Source organism: Poeciliopsis prolifica, unplaced genomic scaffold (assembly GCF_027474105.1).
Source record: "Poeciliopsis prolifica strain line A6 unplaced genomic scaffold, Auburn_PproV2 SCAFFOLD003, whole genome shotgun sequence".
Taxonomy (NCBI): domain Eukaryota; kingdom Metazoa; phylum Chordata; class Actinopteri; order Cyprinodontiformes; family Poeciliidae; genus Poeciliopsis; species Poeciliopsis prolifica.
The window spans coordinates 7,449,262-7,469,140 of NW_026562378.1; the positions used below are offsets into that span (position 1 = coordinate 7,449,262).

The window sequence follows — 19,879 nt, forward strand, 5'->3', positions numbered from 1 at the left end:
GATCTGTTATTTTTACTCCGTTATGATCTAAATATCGACCTGAGATGTTTTACAACTCATATATTATTTTTCAAACGACGTGACGATGTTACATTTTGACTCGAAATTTAAATGTAACGCTTTAAAAAAAAGATGTTAAAGAAACTATCAAATAAAAAGCATGGAAACTATATGGCACGTTAAACCTTTACACCTTATTTATAGGATCTATGTAACTTTAACTGACACAAACCTAACAACGGCTCGTAACGGAAAGACTGGCGGTTGTCATGGTAACCAGTACGCAGGAGCCAGGCAGCGTCCTTTCGGCGCGTTCTCCTTTTGCTTTAGTGACCGTTTTGAAGAGTTTGTCTGACTTTTATAGACAAAAGCAGATATATATATATATATTCTCAAGCTTTTGAGCCCGGACTCCTTACTGAGCTCCCGTGAATATGGCTGCCAGAAAGGTAATTGTTGCCAAATCTTACTCAGTCGAGTTGCTACTAGCAAAATCGCGAGACCGCTGTACACCCACTCGGTGATTAACTTGACATTTTTACTCCTGTCTTGGTTTGTTTTCAAACAGGCTTCCGTTGTTCACAAAGCACCCGCTCAGAAGGCATCCAAAACTCTCGCAAAGGTGCGTCTATTTCCCAAATGTTCGAAGTAAACGATTAAAAGCTTTTTGTCACTTGCCACTAACTGCAATACATTTAATTGCAACTGTGTGTGTGTGGACCAACAAAGCCTGGGGCATGATTGTAAAGAGGAAGGAGTAACATTTCAACTACCAAGACTGAGATTTGCTGTCGGACCATGACAAACTATTGAGTAGTCCGAGGGATATGGTTACTTTTTGCCGTGCATTTGCACAGCAAAATATATATTTTTTGTTTTCTACAGACATGTATCATTTCTATGCTTGACATTCTAGGACGACGATGACGCATGGGACGCGACTGATGGCTTGGACGACTCTTTCCATTTGAAATCCACTTCGGATCATCATCACCACCATCATCATCCTCATCAACTGGTCCTCACAGAGGCTGTAAGAGAAGGATGTAACTGGATGAATGATTAGAAACAGGCCTGTAAACAAGACACTACTTAAGACAGAAACAGATCACATAATAATTTTTGAATGACACTCTCATGTGTACTTTGTAGTTGCTTGTTTTCAGCAGTGAATGACGGATGATGTCAGTGGGTATCTTGTGATCTCTCTTTAGGAGCATTTTAACCATTCCTTATCTATATATTCATTTTCCAGTTCAATTTGGACAGGTCGTATGCATCTTTCTTTGTGAATCATTTTAGGTTTTAATAGCTTGGCAATATACTAAAAAGAAATTAAATTTTATCTGTTTTGACTCACTGTTGCGTTGTAGATCTTGTAACTGGTGACTGAAATAGACAATATTGTCATGTGGAAATGTCTCTCTCTTTTTCTCTCTCACTCTCTTATCAAATTATATGCCCTTTGTGATATTTATTTTACATTATGTACATATAATTTTGTTTTTTGACCTGTACTGATTTATATAGGAGCTGAAAGAGGAAATTACAAGAGTTCTAAATGCAAACAACCCACACGCTCCCAAAAATCTTGTTCGCTACAGCTTCAAGGTAGGGAAGTCATAACTCAGCATATAAAATTACATAATATAATGTACATGCTACCATTATTGCAAAAATTATAGCCACTGTCAGTCCAAATAAGGTATTTTAAGATCGTTGTATGAAAACAACTGTGCTTGTTGGCTCTTCATGAGGACACAAAATTAAATTGGTATTTTGCCTGAAGTCTTTACTGTGATATTTACTCATTTAACGTCTTTTGAACAGACAATTAAGGTATTTTGGGGAAATCACTCAATTATATTGAAATTAATTTATTTTACTAATATTTGTAATTTTTATTTGCCTATTTCAGGAACGTTTCTATAAGCCAGTGACTGCTGTGGATCACTTGGCGGTCCACTTTGCTTTGGAGGGAAACCTATTAGATAAAGATTCTGATGAAGCTCGAAGACTTAGCATCGTTCAGCTACCTCCGGGTATGGCAGCTATAAAGACTCCTGTAATTTTGATATGGACGGTTAAAGGACATATAAAAAAAAATAATTCTACTTTTTCTGTTTAATGTTGTCCAGATTTTTATTGTATTTTCTGACTATCTGAAAAGTGGCAAAAAAAAAACAAAAAAACATGAAAGCCAAAAGACTTGAATGGTCATTTTAATTAAGGAATGTAGAAGTGAGTTATCAATGCACAACAGAATAACCACCCAATATAAAAGTAGTGATAATGTCTTCAACTTCAGTTTAACAGCTATCAGTTTTTATGGATAACAAGATATCACGCTGGTAGCTTTAGGAGTTAGCAAACCATATCTGAGGATTTAAAATCACTCTGCTGCAAGCCTTGTCTGCCTGTAATTCAACTAACTAAACTAACAATGCACACGTGGTAGATGGGAAAGTTATAAATGGATACTGGGCAGTGGGCAGTCAAATATTCTCTCAAAGAATAAAAAAAACAACAGCTAAATTATAACACAGAAAAATGCTTGAATAATTTTCTTCCTAATTTCCTTTTAAGAGTTGGAAGAGAAAAAAATAACTATTTAAAATTGGAAACTGAATTTGGTATTTCAATCAATGTCAAAGCTCCTCCCTCCCAAGAAAAAAAAATATGTACAATTGATCTGCTTTAAAAAACTATAGAGATTAAGTGTTGTTCTTGGAAGACTTATGGCCTGTATGGGCATAACCATGTTTGTCCTTTTAGGTATAATAAAGTGTTTTTAACTTTAAGCTTATGTTATTTCTTTTTTCTAGTAGTGAATATTGGGAGCCACTAGATGCCACTATTGAGCTAACAAACACAGTTTGCAGAATTACACAATGCACAGAATGTATTTTGTTTGCTTTATGAACTATAAATTTAAGAATAAATGTGTCATTTTTGCCCAGGGTTTGTACCAGGGGAGAGTAAAGTAGAGGATCACGCTGAAACCCCGGTAAAAAATCTGTGTATTGGCTCTTAAAGCGATTTCAGGCATTGTTTTCAAAATATTAACGTAAATACTTGATTAAATACTCAAAATTGACTTGTGTGTATTGAACTTGAACCTCCCTCTGATGATTTTCCACAGAAGTCTACACCTATGGAGGATGGAGGCGAAAGTGAAGAAACTGGAGATGAGGACAAACCACGTGGTGGTTCCTCAAGACGTCGCAAGAGGGAGCCAAAAATTACAAATCAATTCAACTTCAGTGAAAGGGCAGGACAGACTCGCAATAATCCTTCAAGGGTATGAAAAAGCAGTAACTAATGTATGTAGTTAACATATGCAATGTAGTATAATATTGGTATTAACACAATTTGTCATTGCTTATGTATTGATGTACTATGTATTAAAATTAAGAGATGTTCTTTTTTCCTCAGGAAAGAAGCTGCCAAACTGAACCTCCTCCCCGCATCACCTTTTCTGACTCTGCTAATCAGGTACATTGCACATTTGTGTTCTGGTATGTTGTGAGGGGAATTATTTTCTCTTTGTGATTGGTTGACTTTAATAACTGATTGTTTGCAGTGGGAGATCTACGATGCATACATGCACAAACTGCAGCACCATGACACAATTGAAAAGAAAAGGAGATCCACAGTGGTGAAAAAAGATGAATTTGAAGTCAAGAAAAAGTTACTGGACTCTGGGGTAAAGTTTTTTTAGCTTTCCTTGCTTAATATATTATTGTGTACATTCAATATATACAATCAAATTGTGCAGTCTACACATTACCAAACTAAAACTAATATAACCTACTTGGTTGAATTAGTATTCCCAGAGGCCCCAAACCGTTGCTGTGTTTCTATTACAGAATGAGGAAGTTGCTAAAGTGGGCGAAGTAGCCAAGATTATTGAACGAATGGTCATCCAAAATACAATGGACGACATAGCACAAGGTATGATCGTTCATATGTGAAACACATGTTTAACAACACACATTGCTCTATGTTGTTCTCTGACTGCATTTCTTTTGTAACCTGCAGATTTTAAGTACTTTGAGGATGCCTCAGATGAGTTCAGAGACCAGGAGGGAACTCTTCTGCCTTTGTGGACGTTTCAGTATGAAAAAGCCAGGCATTTGGCTGTCACTGCCCTCTGCTGGTGTGTTGATTTATCAGATCTGTGAAACATAAAATCTGAATAACGGGGACTTGTAAAGTTCCGATTCCCTGTGAACTCTGTCAAATTTTGTCAGTATGCAACTTCTCCTGAGTCACCATGAGTCTGTGCTGCTTTTCTGATTAATGTTTTGTTAATTTAGTGGTTGCCCATGTCTCAAAGGTGCAATTGGTTCAACATTTTGAATTTTCATTTCAAACACTGAAGTCTGGACTTTATTCATTAGTAAAGAGAACCATTAATACATTTTCAGTTTTGTATCTCATTTACGTCTCAAAAGAGAAGGACGACTGATAACTGATTATTATTCGATAGGAATAACAAATACCAGGACCTGTTTGCTGTGGGATTGGGATCATGTGAGTACTAACTGAAGTTGTCATAACATCTTTTATTGAATAATTTTTAAAAACTGATCCTTTCCAAATCATCTTTCTTTTGTCGCTGTTGTATTTAGATGACTTCGGTAAACAGGAGGGTGGCATGCTGCTCTTCTTCTCATTGAAGAACTCGGCTTTTCCAGAGCACATCTACTCCACGGGCTCTGGGATCCTCTGCCTGGACATCCATCCACAACTCTCGTATTTGGTGGCAGTGGGTTTCTACGATGGCTGTGTGGCTGTTTACAACTTGAAGGAGACAACAAAAGACCCTGTCTACAAGAGTAACGCAAGCACCGGAAAGCACTCAGATCCTGTCTGGCAGGTGACATTAGGTTGGGGAGTTCACTGTTTGTGTGTCAGTTAAATGTTGAAGTACTCAGCTTGCTTTTTCATGCTCAGGTTAGTTTTTCAGTAGATTTAAAAAAAAATCACAATCAGTGGTATTATTATAGTCAGGGTTTCCGCCAATGTATTTTAAAACTGGTGGGCCACCAGGGTTTACTTGTGCTCCCACCAGGCTAAGCATTGCTTATTTTTTAAGTCTCTTTAAAATTTGTGTATTTTTTCAGGTTCAGGTATTAATCTCTCAATCTTTCAATAAGATAATTATCAAGTGATATTTTGATATTTTCAAATTTCCTGTCAACTTTAAACACCTTTCAACTCAAAAACACGACGGGCCATTGGATGAATGACTGCCCTTGCACCCACGCACCGGGCTTTGCTAGTTTTCTTGGGGGAAACTTTGGATAGTTATTTAGCTTTGGGATACATTTCAATAGTGACATATTTTTGTCAGTTTGAATGCTGAAGATAATCCAAAATGTTCAATCTGTTTATGTGTTTAGTCTTCTCACACAGACATCTTGTATTCAGGTGCGCTGGCAAAACGATGACATGGACAACAACCATATGTTTTGTTCTGTGTCATCTGATGGCAGAGTTGTGACCTGGACACTTGTCAAGGTTTGTACAGTCAGTACATACTGCAAATGGAGCTTGGTTATTTGAATGATTATTTCTTGCTTTTGTGTATTCGCATCTTGCGGTCATAAATTCATGTGTTTGTTCTTTTTTCAATTATTAAAGTATTTGTTTTGTATCTGTATGTTGCTTTCTAACTGTATATTTTGTATGATTGCAGAATGAGCTAATGTCATCGGACATTATCAGACTGTCTGTGAAAGGTGATCCATCTGATGGGTCAGATGGTTCACAGCTGACTGTCATCTGTAAGATTCCCTCACAAACTTTTATGAGAGTTTCTCTATGACAGTGTTTTCTTTTTGATTTATAAAAATTAGTGTATAAAATGAGACTGCGATATGTGACACTGTATGTCGTTATGCCTCTTATGTGCAGCTCGTGGTACATCCCTCGACTTCCACAAACAGATTGATTATCTGTTCTTAGTTGGCACAGAAGAGGGGAAAATATATAAGGTATGTGTGAAGGATTTCAAAAGCCGATGTGGCTGAATGACACTTCTATAATTACATCAAGAATGTTGTTGATGTGATCCGCTTCGACAGGCAGACCTCCAGGGAAAAAAGAAGTCACATCTTAATTTGACGTACAGTAATAAGGCTATCTGAACTTATTCTCAAGCCAAAAGACGTTTATGTGAAAAATATGAATGAAAGTGCATTCATTTTAAATGAGAATAAAGGATTATTCTCTAAATGTCACAAAGCCAGGGGTGGCAGTATTTATCCAAAACACTACATGTGTGTTATGGTTGTAGAATCATTAACACTAAACTCTAACTCTAAATATTATTTTTAATTAACTCCTGTTAACAGTAGTCTTTGGAGGTGAGTGATAAAATGAAACATGCCATACTGACCCACTTTAACCTTTTTTTGTATTTGTCTCAGTGGGGTGCATCTTAAAATTTTGTATAGGAATGAATTTCAACTCAGACACCATAAAACACACATTTAAAATATGTTTGATACCTTACACTTCTACGAAGAAAGCAAAAAGACTCAGGATCACCTTTGCTTCACTCGGCTCTTCTTGCTAACTTGTTGACAGACACTTCCCCCGATATGTGTGAAATTAGATCCTCCTTCTGTCACATTGGCACGGACACCATAGAGAGGACTGATTAACAATCTTCCACAGAGCTGCAGGACAGCAGTCATTTTGACTGTGTTTGAAAATGCAGCAGCTGTGTCTACAACCCATCAAGTGTTTACCTAAGATTGTCTTGTTAATTTAACCCGGCAGTCTAACTCTTCTATTTTGTTGCTTTCACAATCCCTAAATCAAATTTGGTCTAAATCTGTCAGATATATATTTCACTTTAAGTTTCAGTACAGCTGCATTTTTACCAAATCACTTCACGGTACCAACACACCAGCAGCATATACACAAAAATAAATAACAGGAAAATTATTATACAGTTATCTGCATAGAATAATAAATAGGGTTCACATTTCCCTAATAAAATACCATGATTTTGTTAAGTAAAAAAGGATTATAAATCATTTCAACACTCTTAATTATTGTAATGTGACACACATCCTGTAGAGGTTAACTAGAAAACAAGAATTAAAAAATATGGGGGGAAAAAATAAACTAAAGTATAATGTAAAATCCTAATTGACCTCTGTTTTCTTTTGTGTCTATTTATATGCCAGATCTTGATTTGGTAATATTTGAATAAAGGCATTTCCATAAATTCTTACTTAATATTGTAGATGTTATAAGCCTTATTTTATTAAGGTCTAAAATGCAGACACCAAAAGAGCAGAGTAACTTAAGAATATTGCCTTCTTGTCACTTTGATTTGTAGGTAATAATCAACTTTTTCCTTTTATTCCCTAGTGCTCTAAGACTTACTCCAGTCAGTTCCTAGAGACATATGATGCCCATCGTATGCCAGTGGATACCGTAAAGTGGAACCACTTCCATCCCAAACTTTTTATTTCTTGCAGTTCAGACTGGAATGTGAAGATCTGGGACCACACCGTCAAGTAAGAAACAGAAATCATTTGAGTCATTTGACTTTTCTTATAGCTATTAACCATAAAATAATAAACTCTACCTTAATCAGCCATTAATACTACAGTCAAATGAACAGCAGGAAGAACTATATGGGTTTATTTTCCCGTTTGTGATAAGTATAAGTCTATCCCCTAAAACTCTTGTGAATTTAATCTAAATTAATCCTAACTCATCATACAAACTACATCTCAGTCCAACTCCCTAAGAACCATTGGAAAGGACATAACAGAGAAGAAGACAGAGAGTTGGATAGAGAAGGCGCTCTTTAAGAGACAGAGGCCAATTTCAATTAATCAAATTGTGAAGTCAAGTTCTCTTGTCATGTTTGATATGCACAACATTTTTACAACAACTGATATTAATAGAGTTACTCGATTATGCTATAAAGTAGCACATTGTACTCAGACAGCATTATATCCCCTAAAGATTTCACCTTACTTAAATAATCTGCTGAAAGTCTGATGCAAGGTATCACGGATTGAACACTTTAGTGGTCTAATAATGTCCATGCCTCAATGGTTAGTTGCTCTGTAACCTATGGTGTCAGTGTGAACACCCATAAGGCATGGTTTGGTCTGTAAATACAAACATTTTATCTTGTATAGCATTTAACTTTAAATCTAATTTAAATAAGTATTCAGTTCTTTGCAGTCTACTCCCTTTTAATCCTACCATTCCGGGGTTACTGGGACTAATGCCTGCTGGGGCAGTCAACTGTACAGTTAGTGAGCTTTTCCACTGGACTATTCACCGGACTATCAGAGACGCCATTTATCAACACATATATCAACACTTGTCTGTGACACTGTTGTTTATGTGGTGCTAAGACACATGCCCACCATCACGAGAGCCAGCGTTCCATCTGTGTCTGCTGGCTTAGCTGAACTTTCCATTGAATAAAATAGGCAGCACTGAACCTGTTGATAGACTGTGTACGTGTTGTTCTGTGAAGTATTCGTGTTCGTTGGAAGAAGTTCATTTTCACAGGAGATTGAAAGCTCTGGGAAGTAACATGACTGCTATAATGACTCCTGTTACAGTCTTTCTTTGAACTCAACTCAACTCCTTTCAAGATTTCACCTTGAAAGGAGTTGAGTTGAAAGGAGTTGATTGATGTCAACATCACGTCCATGTTTAACATCCAACGGACAAACCTGTTTTTATTGTCATTTTGATTACTTGAATAATATAATCAACTAATCATATGCATTTTCTTTTCATTTTGCCAATGAAAGAATCACACAACAAATGTCTTCTTGTTAGTTTTAAAAATGTGTTAAATAATGCTTTAACAATAACCTAAGCAACATTTTAATGGTTTGTTTGCAAATAATCTGACACTCAGTGATATGTAATAGTAATTCCCCTGATCTTTCCATGGTTTTGCAGTGTGTTAGTCTTTATGAGCTTCTTAGACTCATAAAAACATAATTTTCTTGGCTCATTTGATTAACCCACACATCCTCCCACATTTTGACTGCACAAGCAGCTTGACTGAATAATGATAGTAATCATTTGCTCATCATGAGAGACACTATTTCAAAGTGTGATCCTTAACAACTTAAAAATACAAAACTTAAGATTTCTGAATTCAGACACTTTCACTTCTCAGCTCACTGTGGAATTAAATACTGCCAAACCTTGTAAATAAATTAATGAAGGAACGAATTTGGACCTTCTTGATGATTAGACTTCAATGCAAAACAATGCAGTGTTTGTGGGCCACAAGAGTTTCAACAACAAGTCTTCCAAAGTCAGTGAAAGTAGAATGCATTATGATTAAGATCAGTGGATATTGAAAATTACTCCATCTTCTCATAGCTGTATGTTAGTAAGTTCCTGCTTTATACTGTGAACAGACTAGACTTTAATTTGCCCTGAATTTCTCACACACAAATATACAGTAGTTCTAAATAACATAAATGGCTTTTTTTGAGGGGGTATTTTATCTTTTAATAAAAAATTAAAAAAATCCACCTGCAGGCACAGAGGAAAGACAAGAAAATATGTTTGGGGTCTTTTTTTTCAGAAGCCACTTTATCTATAAATAGAGTGAAGCTGTGTGCCGTTTATTTCTAGTACAGGTGAAGTTGTTCTGTGAAGGTCTCAGAAGTTTCTGAGAGAATGCTATGAAATAAATAACATTTTGAAGACAAATGAACGCTGTATGCCTGTCACACTGACAAAATGTGCTGGATGATAAATTGTCCCAGTAATTGTTGTGATAGAAAAAAATATTGCTTCAAGACCATTTTCAAGTTATTTGTGAATGGCACCAACAAACTTTAATTTTGTGAAGAATGCCTAAAACTGAATGATGTTTAAAATATTCAAAAACACAACCAAAAGCAATTAAAAAAGGGACATAAAAACATACAAAGCCAAAACTATAAATAAAAATAAAACATGATGCCATTTTCACTAAAAACTATTTCAAAGTGTGATCTTTAACATACTGTCTCTCATGTCTCTGAAAACAAAATTGCCCCTCAAAAATACTGACCATTGATTCATTGATTTATTGCCTTTTGTGACAGGCTTAGACTTGTAAAAATGTGTCAAAGTAGACAAAACTAGTGTTTTGTTAGTGTTGCCATTTCTTTTCTTTTTTTAATCTTTATTCTGGTCAGTTATATTCCAATCTTTTAAGCTTTGAATTTTCAATGGATTCAAACATAACACACTCACCTGAATGTGCACATGAAATGTGTGCCAAGAAGTATTGATTGTACGCTTTTATACATGTTTCTGGATTCTGTTCAGAAATAAGAATTCAGTCACATGGCGCGGCCTCCGTTTTCACTTGGTGTTAGACTTGCTCCTGAGTGCATTCCCAAAAGGATAATCAAATATGTCTGTTCCCAGAAAATAAAATGTGTCTCTGTATATTTAAGGTGAGCAACTTTCCCTGTATATTACTTTAACTTTCCTTTGGTAATTATTTCAGGACTCCGATGTTCACCTTCGACCTTGGCTCACCCGTTGGAGATGTTTGCTGGGCTCCTTACTCCTCCACTATATTCGCTGCTGTAACAATAGACAGAAAGGTAAGGGCCTTTTTCAGTTTTCCTTTTCCAAAAGGCAGCATGGTAAAATGAGCAGAACTTCTAGTCATTTTCTACCTTTGGAATTTAGAACATGCAAAACATTCCTAGCCAATGTTTCCATGTTTAAAAGAAGCATGTCACCAGTTTCAGACCTTCATCGGAGCCTGCAGCGTGCTTGCCTCCGAGATTGCACAGATGCGGCAACACGTATCTGCTGTGTATCAACGATAACTTGACATTTATTTGACTGAACATGTGAAGCACCAAACAGCTATAACATCTACCATCTGCCGCTCACTTTTTAATTTTCTTTATATATTGGATGAGTCTCAAATCAAAGTTAGGTAGCCTCAGGAAATTGAGTTGGTTTAGACTCTGATTTCATGTAACAAAGAAGCTTCCCAGTTATTGATTCCAGGCAAAAGTAATTTCAGTGAGTGTCGTGTTGCTTATCTTCACATATTTTTTTCTGTATGGCTTCAAGCTGTCCCCATCTGTTGGTCCTCTCAGTCTGTGCAACACTATAAAAGTCAAGGTTGTTATGTCTGACACGTTTGCTGTGCAGTGCGCCAAGTGAAGTCAAGTGAGAATGACAGAGAGGAAATGAGAGCTGAGTAATTTGAGAGACACCTTATGTGATACTTTGTGTATCACATATTTATATCATGTCCTCTCAACTGCCAGGATTTGATCACCACAGGTACCAGCTGTGGCATAGAATAACTCATTATACCACACAAGAAACCTTTTGCCCTACCTGAGACGTGGAACCAGGGCTGCTTTCGGGACAATTGTTTCCGCTCTACATTTCTAGTATATACAGTAGAAATTTACCAGAGAATGAACATGGATAGCAGGATGCTTTTCCATTTATCAGAAGCTTTGGCAAGGAGTTTTTTTGGAGCAACATTTCAAATTGCAAAGAAGTGTTGTTGAATCTTTGCAACCACACCTCTGTCTCGTATTTTATGTTAGTTTTAATTGTGCAGTTCCACCTTAGCTTTAAGGTGCAGTTCCACCTCATTGTAGACTTTGGGGTGTCTACACCCCAAACAATAAAACCAGTCATGTTTTATTCATTCTTCATTGTGGAGTTAGTAGTTTGACAGGAAGAAAGGTGAGGAGAGAAGGGGAAGACATGCAGCACAGGATTGAAGGTTGATCCCTGTGTTCAGTTGTATTTTCTCAATTTCATCAAGACTGAGTACTGTGTTTTATTTCATTCAGATTAGAAGGAATGAAATAAGACACACAGAACTCTCACATTTATTGACTTGTGTTAACCTCCATGTTCTCTCTCAGTACAGCGGTTTCATTGGAGCACATTAATCAATTTCTGTGGCAACTCTCGAGTAGAGCTTTGAGTGACTCATTTAAGTCATGTGCTCCTTGTTGCATGTACACCAATAATGACAACATGGCTTTCAGTTACTTCTGCCACGCCACAAAATGTCAGAGGAACAACGGTGTGAGTGTGTGGGTTTGTGTGAGCTTGTGCACATGTGTTCATGAGGATAATGCATTGACTGGAGGCTGAGGTGCAAGTATGACACACAGTTGTGTGGCGCAAACAAATTCTCTCTGTCCCTGATCCTCCATCTGAGCTGCCTGTGTAGAAAAAGTGTCTGGATGACATAATGAGAAAGTCTGGTCATCTCTGCTGGTGATTAGTCTTCAAGCTCTGTGTTCACGGTTTCTGGTGGATGTCCTCTCAACCTTCTCTGAAGGTACTGTCACACACATTTTTCAGTCTTTGTAGTTTACTAGAAATGAAATGAGCAAATCTCAAAAGTCAAGACAACGTACAAAGGGTGTTATTTTTTAGAAAATCTGTTTTTATTTACATTTTAACAAAAATGACAAATTGTAAATTATTTATATCATTCTCCAGTCTTGCTTTGTGTTGCAACAACCTAACACTTATACTTAGAGGCAACCTTCTCGCATTTTTAACCATTCATCTTTTTAATAAGGTCCAAGGCTTTTGTCTCAAAGAAAATAGCAGTGTAAACAATCAAAAAAATAAAGAAAAGATGACTTAGAAAAGGAGTCCTCATTACATAGGATGCTGACGTAAATTAAATTCAGCCATATTCTCTGTTGAAAATGTGCATCACTATTAGACTGGTCACTGTGTGGATACAGTCGTTTTCTAAAAAGCAGATGAGTTTCTACAGATTGGTTTCATAGAGGTCCAGATCCTGCTTTTGGGCCTTTTCATAGCTCCGTTTCTCCTCTGTTTCCCTGCAACACAGTACAACAACGGACGCACTGATTGGTTGCTTGCTCGGATACTTTCACCTCCATTTCTAATGGCGTCAAAGCACCCAAGAATATTATTTTAATGCTAGACCAAGAAAAAAGATGCAATGGTCAATCTAATCATCACTCCTCTTTACAGAGTTCAAAGAAATTGACTTTTTTGATCAACCAGCAAGTTAGAATTCTGCTGTATCATACAATACATTAATGCAGAGAGCCAAGTTAAACTTCAACAAAAGAAAGATAACACTACAATTTGCCAAAGTTCAAATTTAACACGCTCATATATATTTGTTAATGAGAGGCGTTATCTCTTTGTGAGATTAGATTAAAGCTTTACTACATTTTGCTTAGTTATAAAAGTTTGTATTTAAATATCAGTTATACAATGAAAATTACATAAAAATGCGTCATTACAAAACAGCTATGCTGAGCCATAGGACTCTACCACAGTATGATTATGATTGCAATCATACTGTCCTAGGCTTTTTGTTAGTCAGAAAGAAAAGTGCTCAACAGTTAAATTTGAAACATATATAAAATAGAAAATGTTGTATTGGAAGCAAGAAACCAATAAAAATAGGTTTCAGTGATAACAGTGTGTGTCCACATTTTAACAGATTAAATATCTCGAACTTTTAGAAATAATTTGCTCTATCTGAATGTTTCACCCATCTGAGGTAGAGCCCCAGAACTTTTAGCATTAAGGTAACAATCTGAATTTTCTGACACTTGCCTTTACAAAGATCCCTCTGACATCAGAACATAATTTTTAAAAAGTCTCAAAGAAACTGATTACAGTGCAACACCATCAGTGTTTGAGAAAAAATAACTGTGCTATACAAACCTTCCTTTACATAGTAGTTTTTTTCCGATCACCAGAATAAAGACAATGACCAAGAAGCCAACGACAGCTGACACACCAATCAACCAAGGCTGAAGAGTCCTTTTCGTTGATCTTACAGCTGATGAAATAAGTCCATATAAATGCATTTATAAAATCATAAAGAAAATGGAATATTTTACTCAACTTTACTTTTTAGTAATGTTCATAATTTACACCAGTTGACTTATTAAATGTTTTATTTGAAAGATAACGATCACAGCACAAGCAGCGCTGAAGTAATCTTCAAGAGGACGAAATGTTTACTTATGTGTCAAGGTTCCAAGTTAATTGGAAAAAATAGTCTTACCGTTTTCAGCTGAGCAGCTGGTAGCACACAGGAGCACACAAATCGCAAGCAAGTTCATCCCAAACATGGTCGATCCGCAGTTGTTTTAACCCAAGTGACCAACACAGAACGTTCAGCTCAACTCAGCTGCCGAGAACAAGCACGCAATGTATGTCGTCTCTCTATCTGTGTTGTAATTACAGGTCAGAGTCTACAGCAGAATTATCTTAGGATTCTGGGTGTGTTATCAGTTTTCAATAGCCATAAACACTTTTTAATCACCTCTTTCATCCTACAATCTCCCTATGACATGTGGGGACCACAGAAACGCAGTACCTAAAGTCCGCCAGAGTATAAGATAGATATATTTTATTTTAAAATTGATGTCTTAATTACTTATTTTAGTCTTGTAATTTCTGTGTAGGGCTGGACCATAAAAGGACAATAATTGATGATACAGGCATGTGGAGTAATGCTGTTGCATTATCATTTCCCATGACTCAACATTTTCCTTCCTTCTCAAATGTACCAGCCTGATTATCTCCACTTGAAAGGGCAACCTAAACAATGAATCGCTGTACCCCCCTACGCTCTCCCAAAGATTTAGTTCTGGATGGCCATCCCTTCAAATTAAGAGAATCCAGGCGACATGAATTTGGTTGATACTACTGTATCTCATGATTAAGTTGTTGTCATTTGAGGCCTTTTCCTGTCTGTTATTGGCTGCATAATAAATAAATGCAGCCAAATGTCCAAATAAAATGACTTTCTGCAGTCCTCATAATGTGCCACGCAGTAATCCATGCATCTAAGTAATCACTGAGAATTGCAGAAAAAATACACTGCAGACAAAGAGCTGCTTGGCACGGTTCGCCATTCAGCAAGGATTAGCAGGGAAAGATGGATAACTGTGTGATAGGTGCATAAACAAGGAATTTTCTTTGTTAGAAACAAATTGCGGAAATAAATACAGTGCAGTGCTTCATTGTCTTTGAATATTGAGCAAGTCTCAAAAAGACATATCTTTTCTTAGAGCTACAAAACTCTGGCACAAAGCTTCTCTTTAAGATTCTTGGGAGGGAACATTTTAAGACCTGTAATTTGTAGTTTTATGCTAATGTAAGCCACGGTAATTATAAATTCAGTGAAGTGAACTGACTGCTCCAAGTGGCTTTGTGAATTACAAATGCAGTCATATTGCACTGCAATTACTCATGACTAATGTTGAATTAGTCTTTGAATTTGAACATCAAAAACACTGTTGTTAATAGCTGCTCTGATAAGAGGTTAGAGAAAGTGAGACCTCGTTGGAGTTTGATGATTAGTTACAAACGAGGGTTCTTCGCATGAACACTTGTGTGCTGTGAGAACTTCACTAGCACAGGCACACTAATCTTTCTGATAAAGAATTGTAGGACCTGCTTTGTATTAGATTCATTTAATGTCACCAGATTATCAAAATACATTAAAGGTGGAAGATGAAAGTTATGACATGATGTCATGTACATAAGGAAGTCCAGCATCATGGGAAACATCAATAGTCCCAACATGCCCACAAATATGGAGAGTTAAGACTCAGAATTACGAGTCCCGTGCACTTTGAACCTCTATAGGTTTAGTCAGTCCACAAAAACAAAGTTCTGTGTGTTTTTAATGTCGGTTTATGTAGCAAACTAACAAAAAAGTGGTTTGTAATTCTGAAGTAAGAGGAAAAGGTTGCCTGGTTTCTGAAATTTCCTATCAATAATAACTTCAAAAGTATAATGTTATACATGGTAGGGGGATATTTCCACCAAGCACACGTAAGCTGGTCAGGAATTGATGGGAAGAAGATACAGACTAATCCTGCTGAAGAACTATTTTTGAACTTCAGTGTACTCTTCTTGTCATCACATCAGCAAAATACAAGTTTTCCTGTTTTGAGATCTTTCTTTTATACATTGTTTTTGCTAAATACCAGTACATTTGACGAGGGAAAAAAAGTGAAACAAGAGTTATAACGATTCATCTTTCTCAGGTTCACGTCTTTGACCTGAGTATCAACAAATTTGAAGGTATCTGCCATCAGATAGTGGTTGCCAAGAAGATCCGGCTGACTCACATTGAATTTAATCCCATCCATCCTATCATCATTGTGGGGGATGACCGGGGGACTGTGACCAGCCTCAAGCTCTCTCCAAACCTCCGCAAGAAGCCCAAGGTCAGTAAAATCAATAAATCTCATTTGCTCCACCACTCTTAAGCAGTGCAATGGTAACAGGGCAGTTGGGTATCCAGGAAAGCACTGCTACATGCATAGCTTGTGGAATTCTGCACACACTCTTTTTTCCTTTTATCTCAGAAAACGCCATATCATATAGAGAAACAGTCTGGATTTCTTTATGTATATTTAATATTGTCTAAGATGACAACTTCATTCAGCTCAGTAAATAATAAGATTAACCCTAATTTGATCTTTTTGTAGCACGGTTATTAAAAAAAACAAAACTCAATCGTTGATAAATTACCACTATTACAATGGCATTGTCAAATGTTGTCGAAAGTGTGCGAATAGTATCATCACCTGCCAATTTAATTATCTTAAAAATATGTTACTTGCTGTCATGAACAGAGAGTAAATCGTCTTGGCTCACACGCCAAATGTTTGCAATAAGCTGTGTCTCATTTCACCTGCTGCGTTGACGCTCAGAACAAATGATGTTCATCAGACTGGCATAATTATATCGACTGTACTGCCAAGTGCAATCAGCTACAGCAGTGACTGGCAAATCTGAAAAGTTGTCAACAAGTCAAACCAATAAACCAGACCGTCCTACAGGCTGCTAAGAACGGGTATACTTAAACAGACATGGAAACCAATAATAGCTGCAGTTATCTTGACCCCAGTCCTGGATAATCTCCCCGTCACGTTACAAAGTTATCTGAATCGCTATTTCTCTTGTTTACAGAAAGAATACCTATTTGAATAAATTAAAGAAAAACAATTTGGTCAGCGGCGTATAATAGCATAGCAAAATGTAGCTGGGCTGAAAAACAAAAGTGCCACTTTAATCTTCCTCTGCTAGACGAGTCCCTGAAGCCTCTCTTACGCTGAGAAGTAATCACATCAGTCCTCCTGAACACAGGAGGAAAGCAAATGGCACACTGAGTCACAACACTTTAATCAGAGCCCATTAACAGTTAGCTCTGCCGCGCTTCCACGTTTCCTTTGTGTTGTTTGCATCAGTGCGCGTAAACCAGACAGAACTTTAATGACGAGAGAGAAGCATTCATTGCATTCATTTTCACAGCACACTTCACTGCACATTGTATTACGCAGACTTCTCCAAACATCCTGTTTTAACCACACGATTATATGAACACAACATAACGCGCGGCGCTCGCGTACGCACAGACGCAGTTCTTCTTCTCCCGCAATTTCTGACTTTGTTCCTTAAAAGTCCATTAGTGATATAATTGCACAGTTCAGCATCACTGACAATGCTTAGAGTATTTTTAAGGCCAGTGTGGCAAAAAAAAAAAAAAAAAAAAGCATCAGCCTCAAAAACACATTTAGCAAATAGTCTTGAAAGGATAGCCTGTCTAGACCAAGATGGCGAGCTCGAAACGACATTAAGGCTGGAAAATAGACACAGTTCTGAGTTCTTATTATAACCATTCATGTATCTGTCATAGTTTTTATACTCAATCCAAAATAAGTTCTAATTATTGGTATCAGTTAAGTTTAAAAAAAATTGAGTGTTGTGGTCACAGCTGCGTTGTCACGTTCTGGTTCATGCTGTTGCTTTGCACATGTAGTCGCCTTGGCCTGAAGGTCTGTGATGTTTTTTATTAGGGATCAGAGCAAGTCGTCACGTGTCCACTGAAATAATTTAGTAACTCAAAACAATATGCATTGTACTTCAGCCACGTGACTTTATTGGTGGCTCAGCCAATACAAAAACAGCGTTGTGGCACAACTATTGATATTCTGTGAGTGTTATTTCTACAGATCTTTCTCTCTGTAGAAAGATCCGAAAATGAGTAGGAGCGACCCAGGCATCGAGTTTGAAAAAATACACTATTTGTTTGCCTCCCGTGTCGATTCACCAATGAGGGTAATGTTCAAACTTTCTTGAACGTGATTTGTCCAGATTGTTCGGATTACATGACCCTGTTCAACGTGGTTGACTTTTTTTGGTCTACTCAAGTCAAAGTCCAGCTCAGGCTCAGGACACTGTAGCTGTAAAAGAGCTTTAACAGGCCTGCTAAACATTGTCTTGTGCTTGGATCACTTTGAGGCAATAAAGTTGAGCCGTAACTGTTCGCTTCGCAATGATGTCCAGAAGAAGCAGCTGACTTTGCAGCAGATTTAAAATGCATATGGAAAGGGGCTGTTATTCAATTATAATGATTACATCATTAAATTAATCACTCTGAAATATTTTATACTTCATGCATTTTAACCTTATTTATTTTCTACATAACCTCTGAAAAAACATTAATAGGTCACTTAAAATGATCGGTTTCTCTGATTTTACTTTTTATATGTTTGAGTAACGTGAACACATGTTGAGCTATCGACAACATGTTGAGCTATCGACATGTTGAGCTATCGACAACATGTTGAGCTATCGACATGTTGAGCTATCGACAACATGTTGAGCTATCGACATGTTGAGCTATCGACAACATGTGTTTCTCCGAAACTGCAAGCAAAAGTTCAGTATTTGTTTGCAGCAAATGAGAAATGGTCAAAATAAGGAAAAAGACGCAGATAATTAAAAGAAAACAAGTTTATATTCATTTAGAAATAGCAATACTAATGTTTTAACTCAGGAAGAGTTCAGAGATCAATAGTTGGTGGAGTAACCAGTGGGATTCAGTGCAGTGGACTACTCATTTTTCCAGAGCTATACGTGTTTCAGTCTGTCTTTGTGTTCACCACTGTATTTCCTTTACTTCCTGGTGAGAAGAAGAAATTAATTGTTGGTTCTTTGTTTGTTTGGTTTTTGTGTGTTTAGAGCAAGAAGGGCCAGGATCTGCCCAAGGGTTCAGAAGCAGAGATATTAAAGATGGACAGGCTGCTCGTCCTGCTGAGAGAACCAGAGCTCGACTGAAGTCACACCGACTCTGCTTCCGCTCAGCTGATGTGGCTTCTCATATGCTGGCTTTTTTTAAATATGTGTTTGCAGCAAATAAAATGAACATGTTGCAGTCTGTGTATTTGATCAAATGTTCTCTTACGGTCTGACTTGATGAAAGTCAAATGAGAGCTGGGTGGCTTTCTGAATGCCCCAAATTCCTTTTTTTTTTTGCTCTTCATATATATTTTTCTTTTCATACTTTTGAGATATTGAGTACCCTCAGTGAAAGTTGTAAGAGGAATGCTTGTCACTGTGTGGTATTGTGTTCAGTTATATCACCTGTATTTTCTGGGAACTGGAATCTTCTGCAAAAGGATTCCTGTCTCATTTTGACTCAAAGCATGACTTCAGATTCATAACAGTCCTCAATAAGAAGACCGATTTGCATCTGAGGGAAACAAGCCTTGTTGTAAGTCATTTAGAGGCCTGCAAATGGCCATGCAATCTTTACTCCCCAAGGAAACATTGACTTGTCGGAAATGTTATTGTTTCTTCTTTATTACTCGTCTCTTCGCAAGTTACGTAAGCAATATTGGCACTGATGCGTCTCCATAAAATCACAGAATGTGTTTTTTGGTTTTGCCATAAAAAGCTGAGACGTGTTTTTGTTTCATTCAGAAAACGTCAAGAAAAGCAGAGTTCAACTGATTTGATTCATTTGTTGTTTTTCTCAATATTTGTTTAATTGAGACTGCAGTCT

At 37.0% G+C, this 19,879-nt stretch overlaps 1 protein-coding gene and 1 long non-coding RNA gene across 2 annotated transcripts; one reads left to right on the forward strand and one right to left on the reverse strand.

Moving 5' to 3' along the window:
* The first annotated feature begins 276 nt into the window (after window positions 1-276).
* Window positions 277-19,249, forward strand: dnai1.2 (dynein, axonemal, intermediate chain 1, paralog 2). The gene is made up of 20 exons (XM_055023816.1): window positions 277-449; window positions 569-622; window positions 917-1,033; window positions 1,531-1,611; window positions 1,919-2,042; window positions 2,961-3,007; window positions 3,143-3,301; window positions 3,436-3,495; window positions 3,584-3,706; window positions 3,870-3,954; window positions 4,042-4,159; window positions 4,493-4,536; window positions 4,635-4,882; window positions 5,437-5,526; window positions 5,705-5,792; window positions 5,923-6,002; window positions 7,393-7,541; window positions 10,520-10,619; window positions 16,071-16,253; window positions 19,057-19,249. Exons 1-20 carry the CDS (start codon window positions 435-437, stop codon window positions 19,150-19,152), a joined length of 2,061 nt encoding a protein of 686 aa, XP_054879791.1. The 5' UTR covers window positions 277-434; the 3' UTR covers window positions 19,153-19,249.
* Window positions 12,434-14,278, reverse strand: LOC129354354 (uncharacterized). Its single transcript, XR_008605144.1, has 2 exons — window positions 14,075-14,278; window positions 12,434-12,863 (listed from the first exon to the last, which is right to left on the reverse strand). It is a non-coding gene; the product is annotated as an uncharacterized LOC129354354 (long non-coding RNA).
* Window positions 19,250-19,879: the final 630 nt, after the last annotated feature.

Coding starts and splice junctions, on each gene's coding strand:
- dnai1.2 (XM_055023816.1), top strand. Junction 3,707..3,869: donor AAAAGTTACTGGACTCTGGG/GTAAAGTTTTTT, acceptor TTTCTATTACAG/AATGAGGAAGTTGCTAAAGT. Junction 3,955..4,041: donor AATGGACGACATAGCACAAG/GTATGATCGTTC, acceptor TGTAACCTGCAG/ATTTTAAGTACTTTGAGGAT.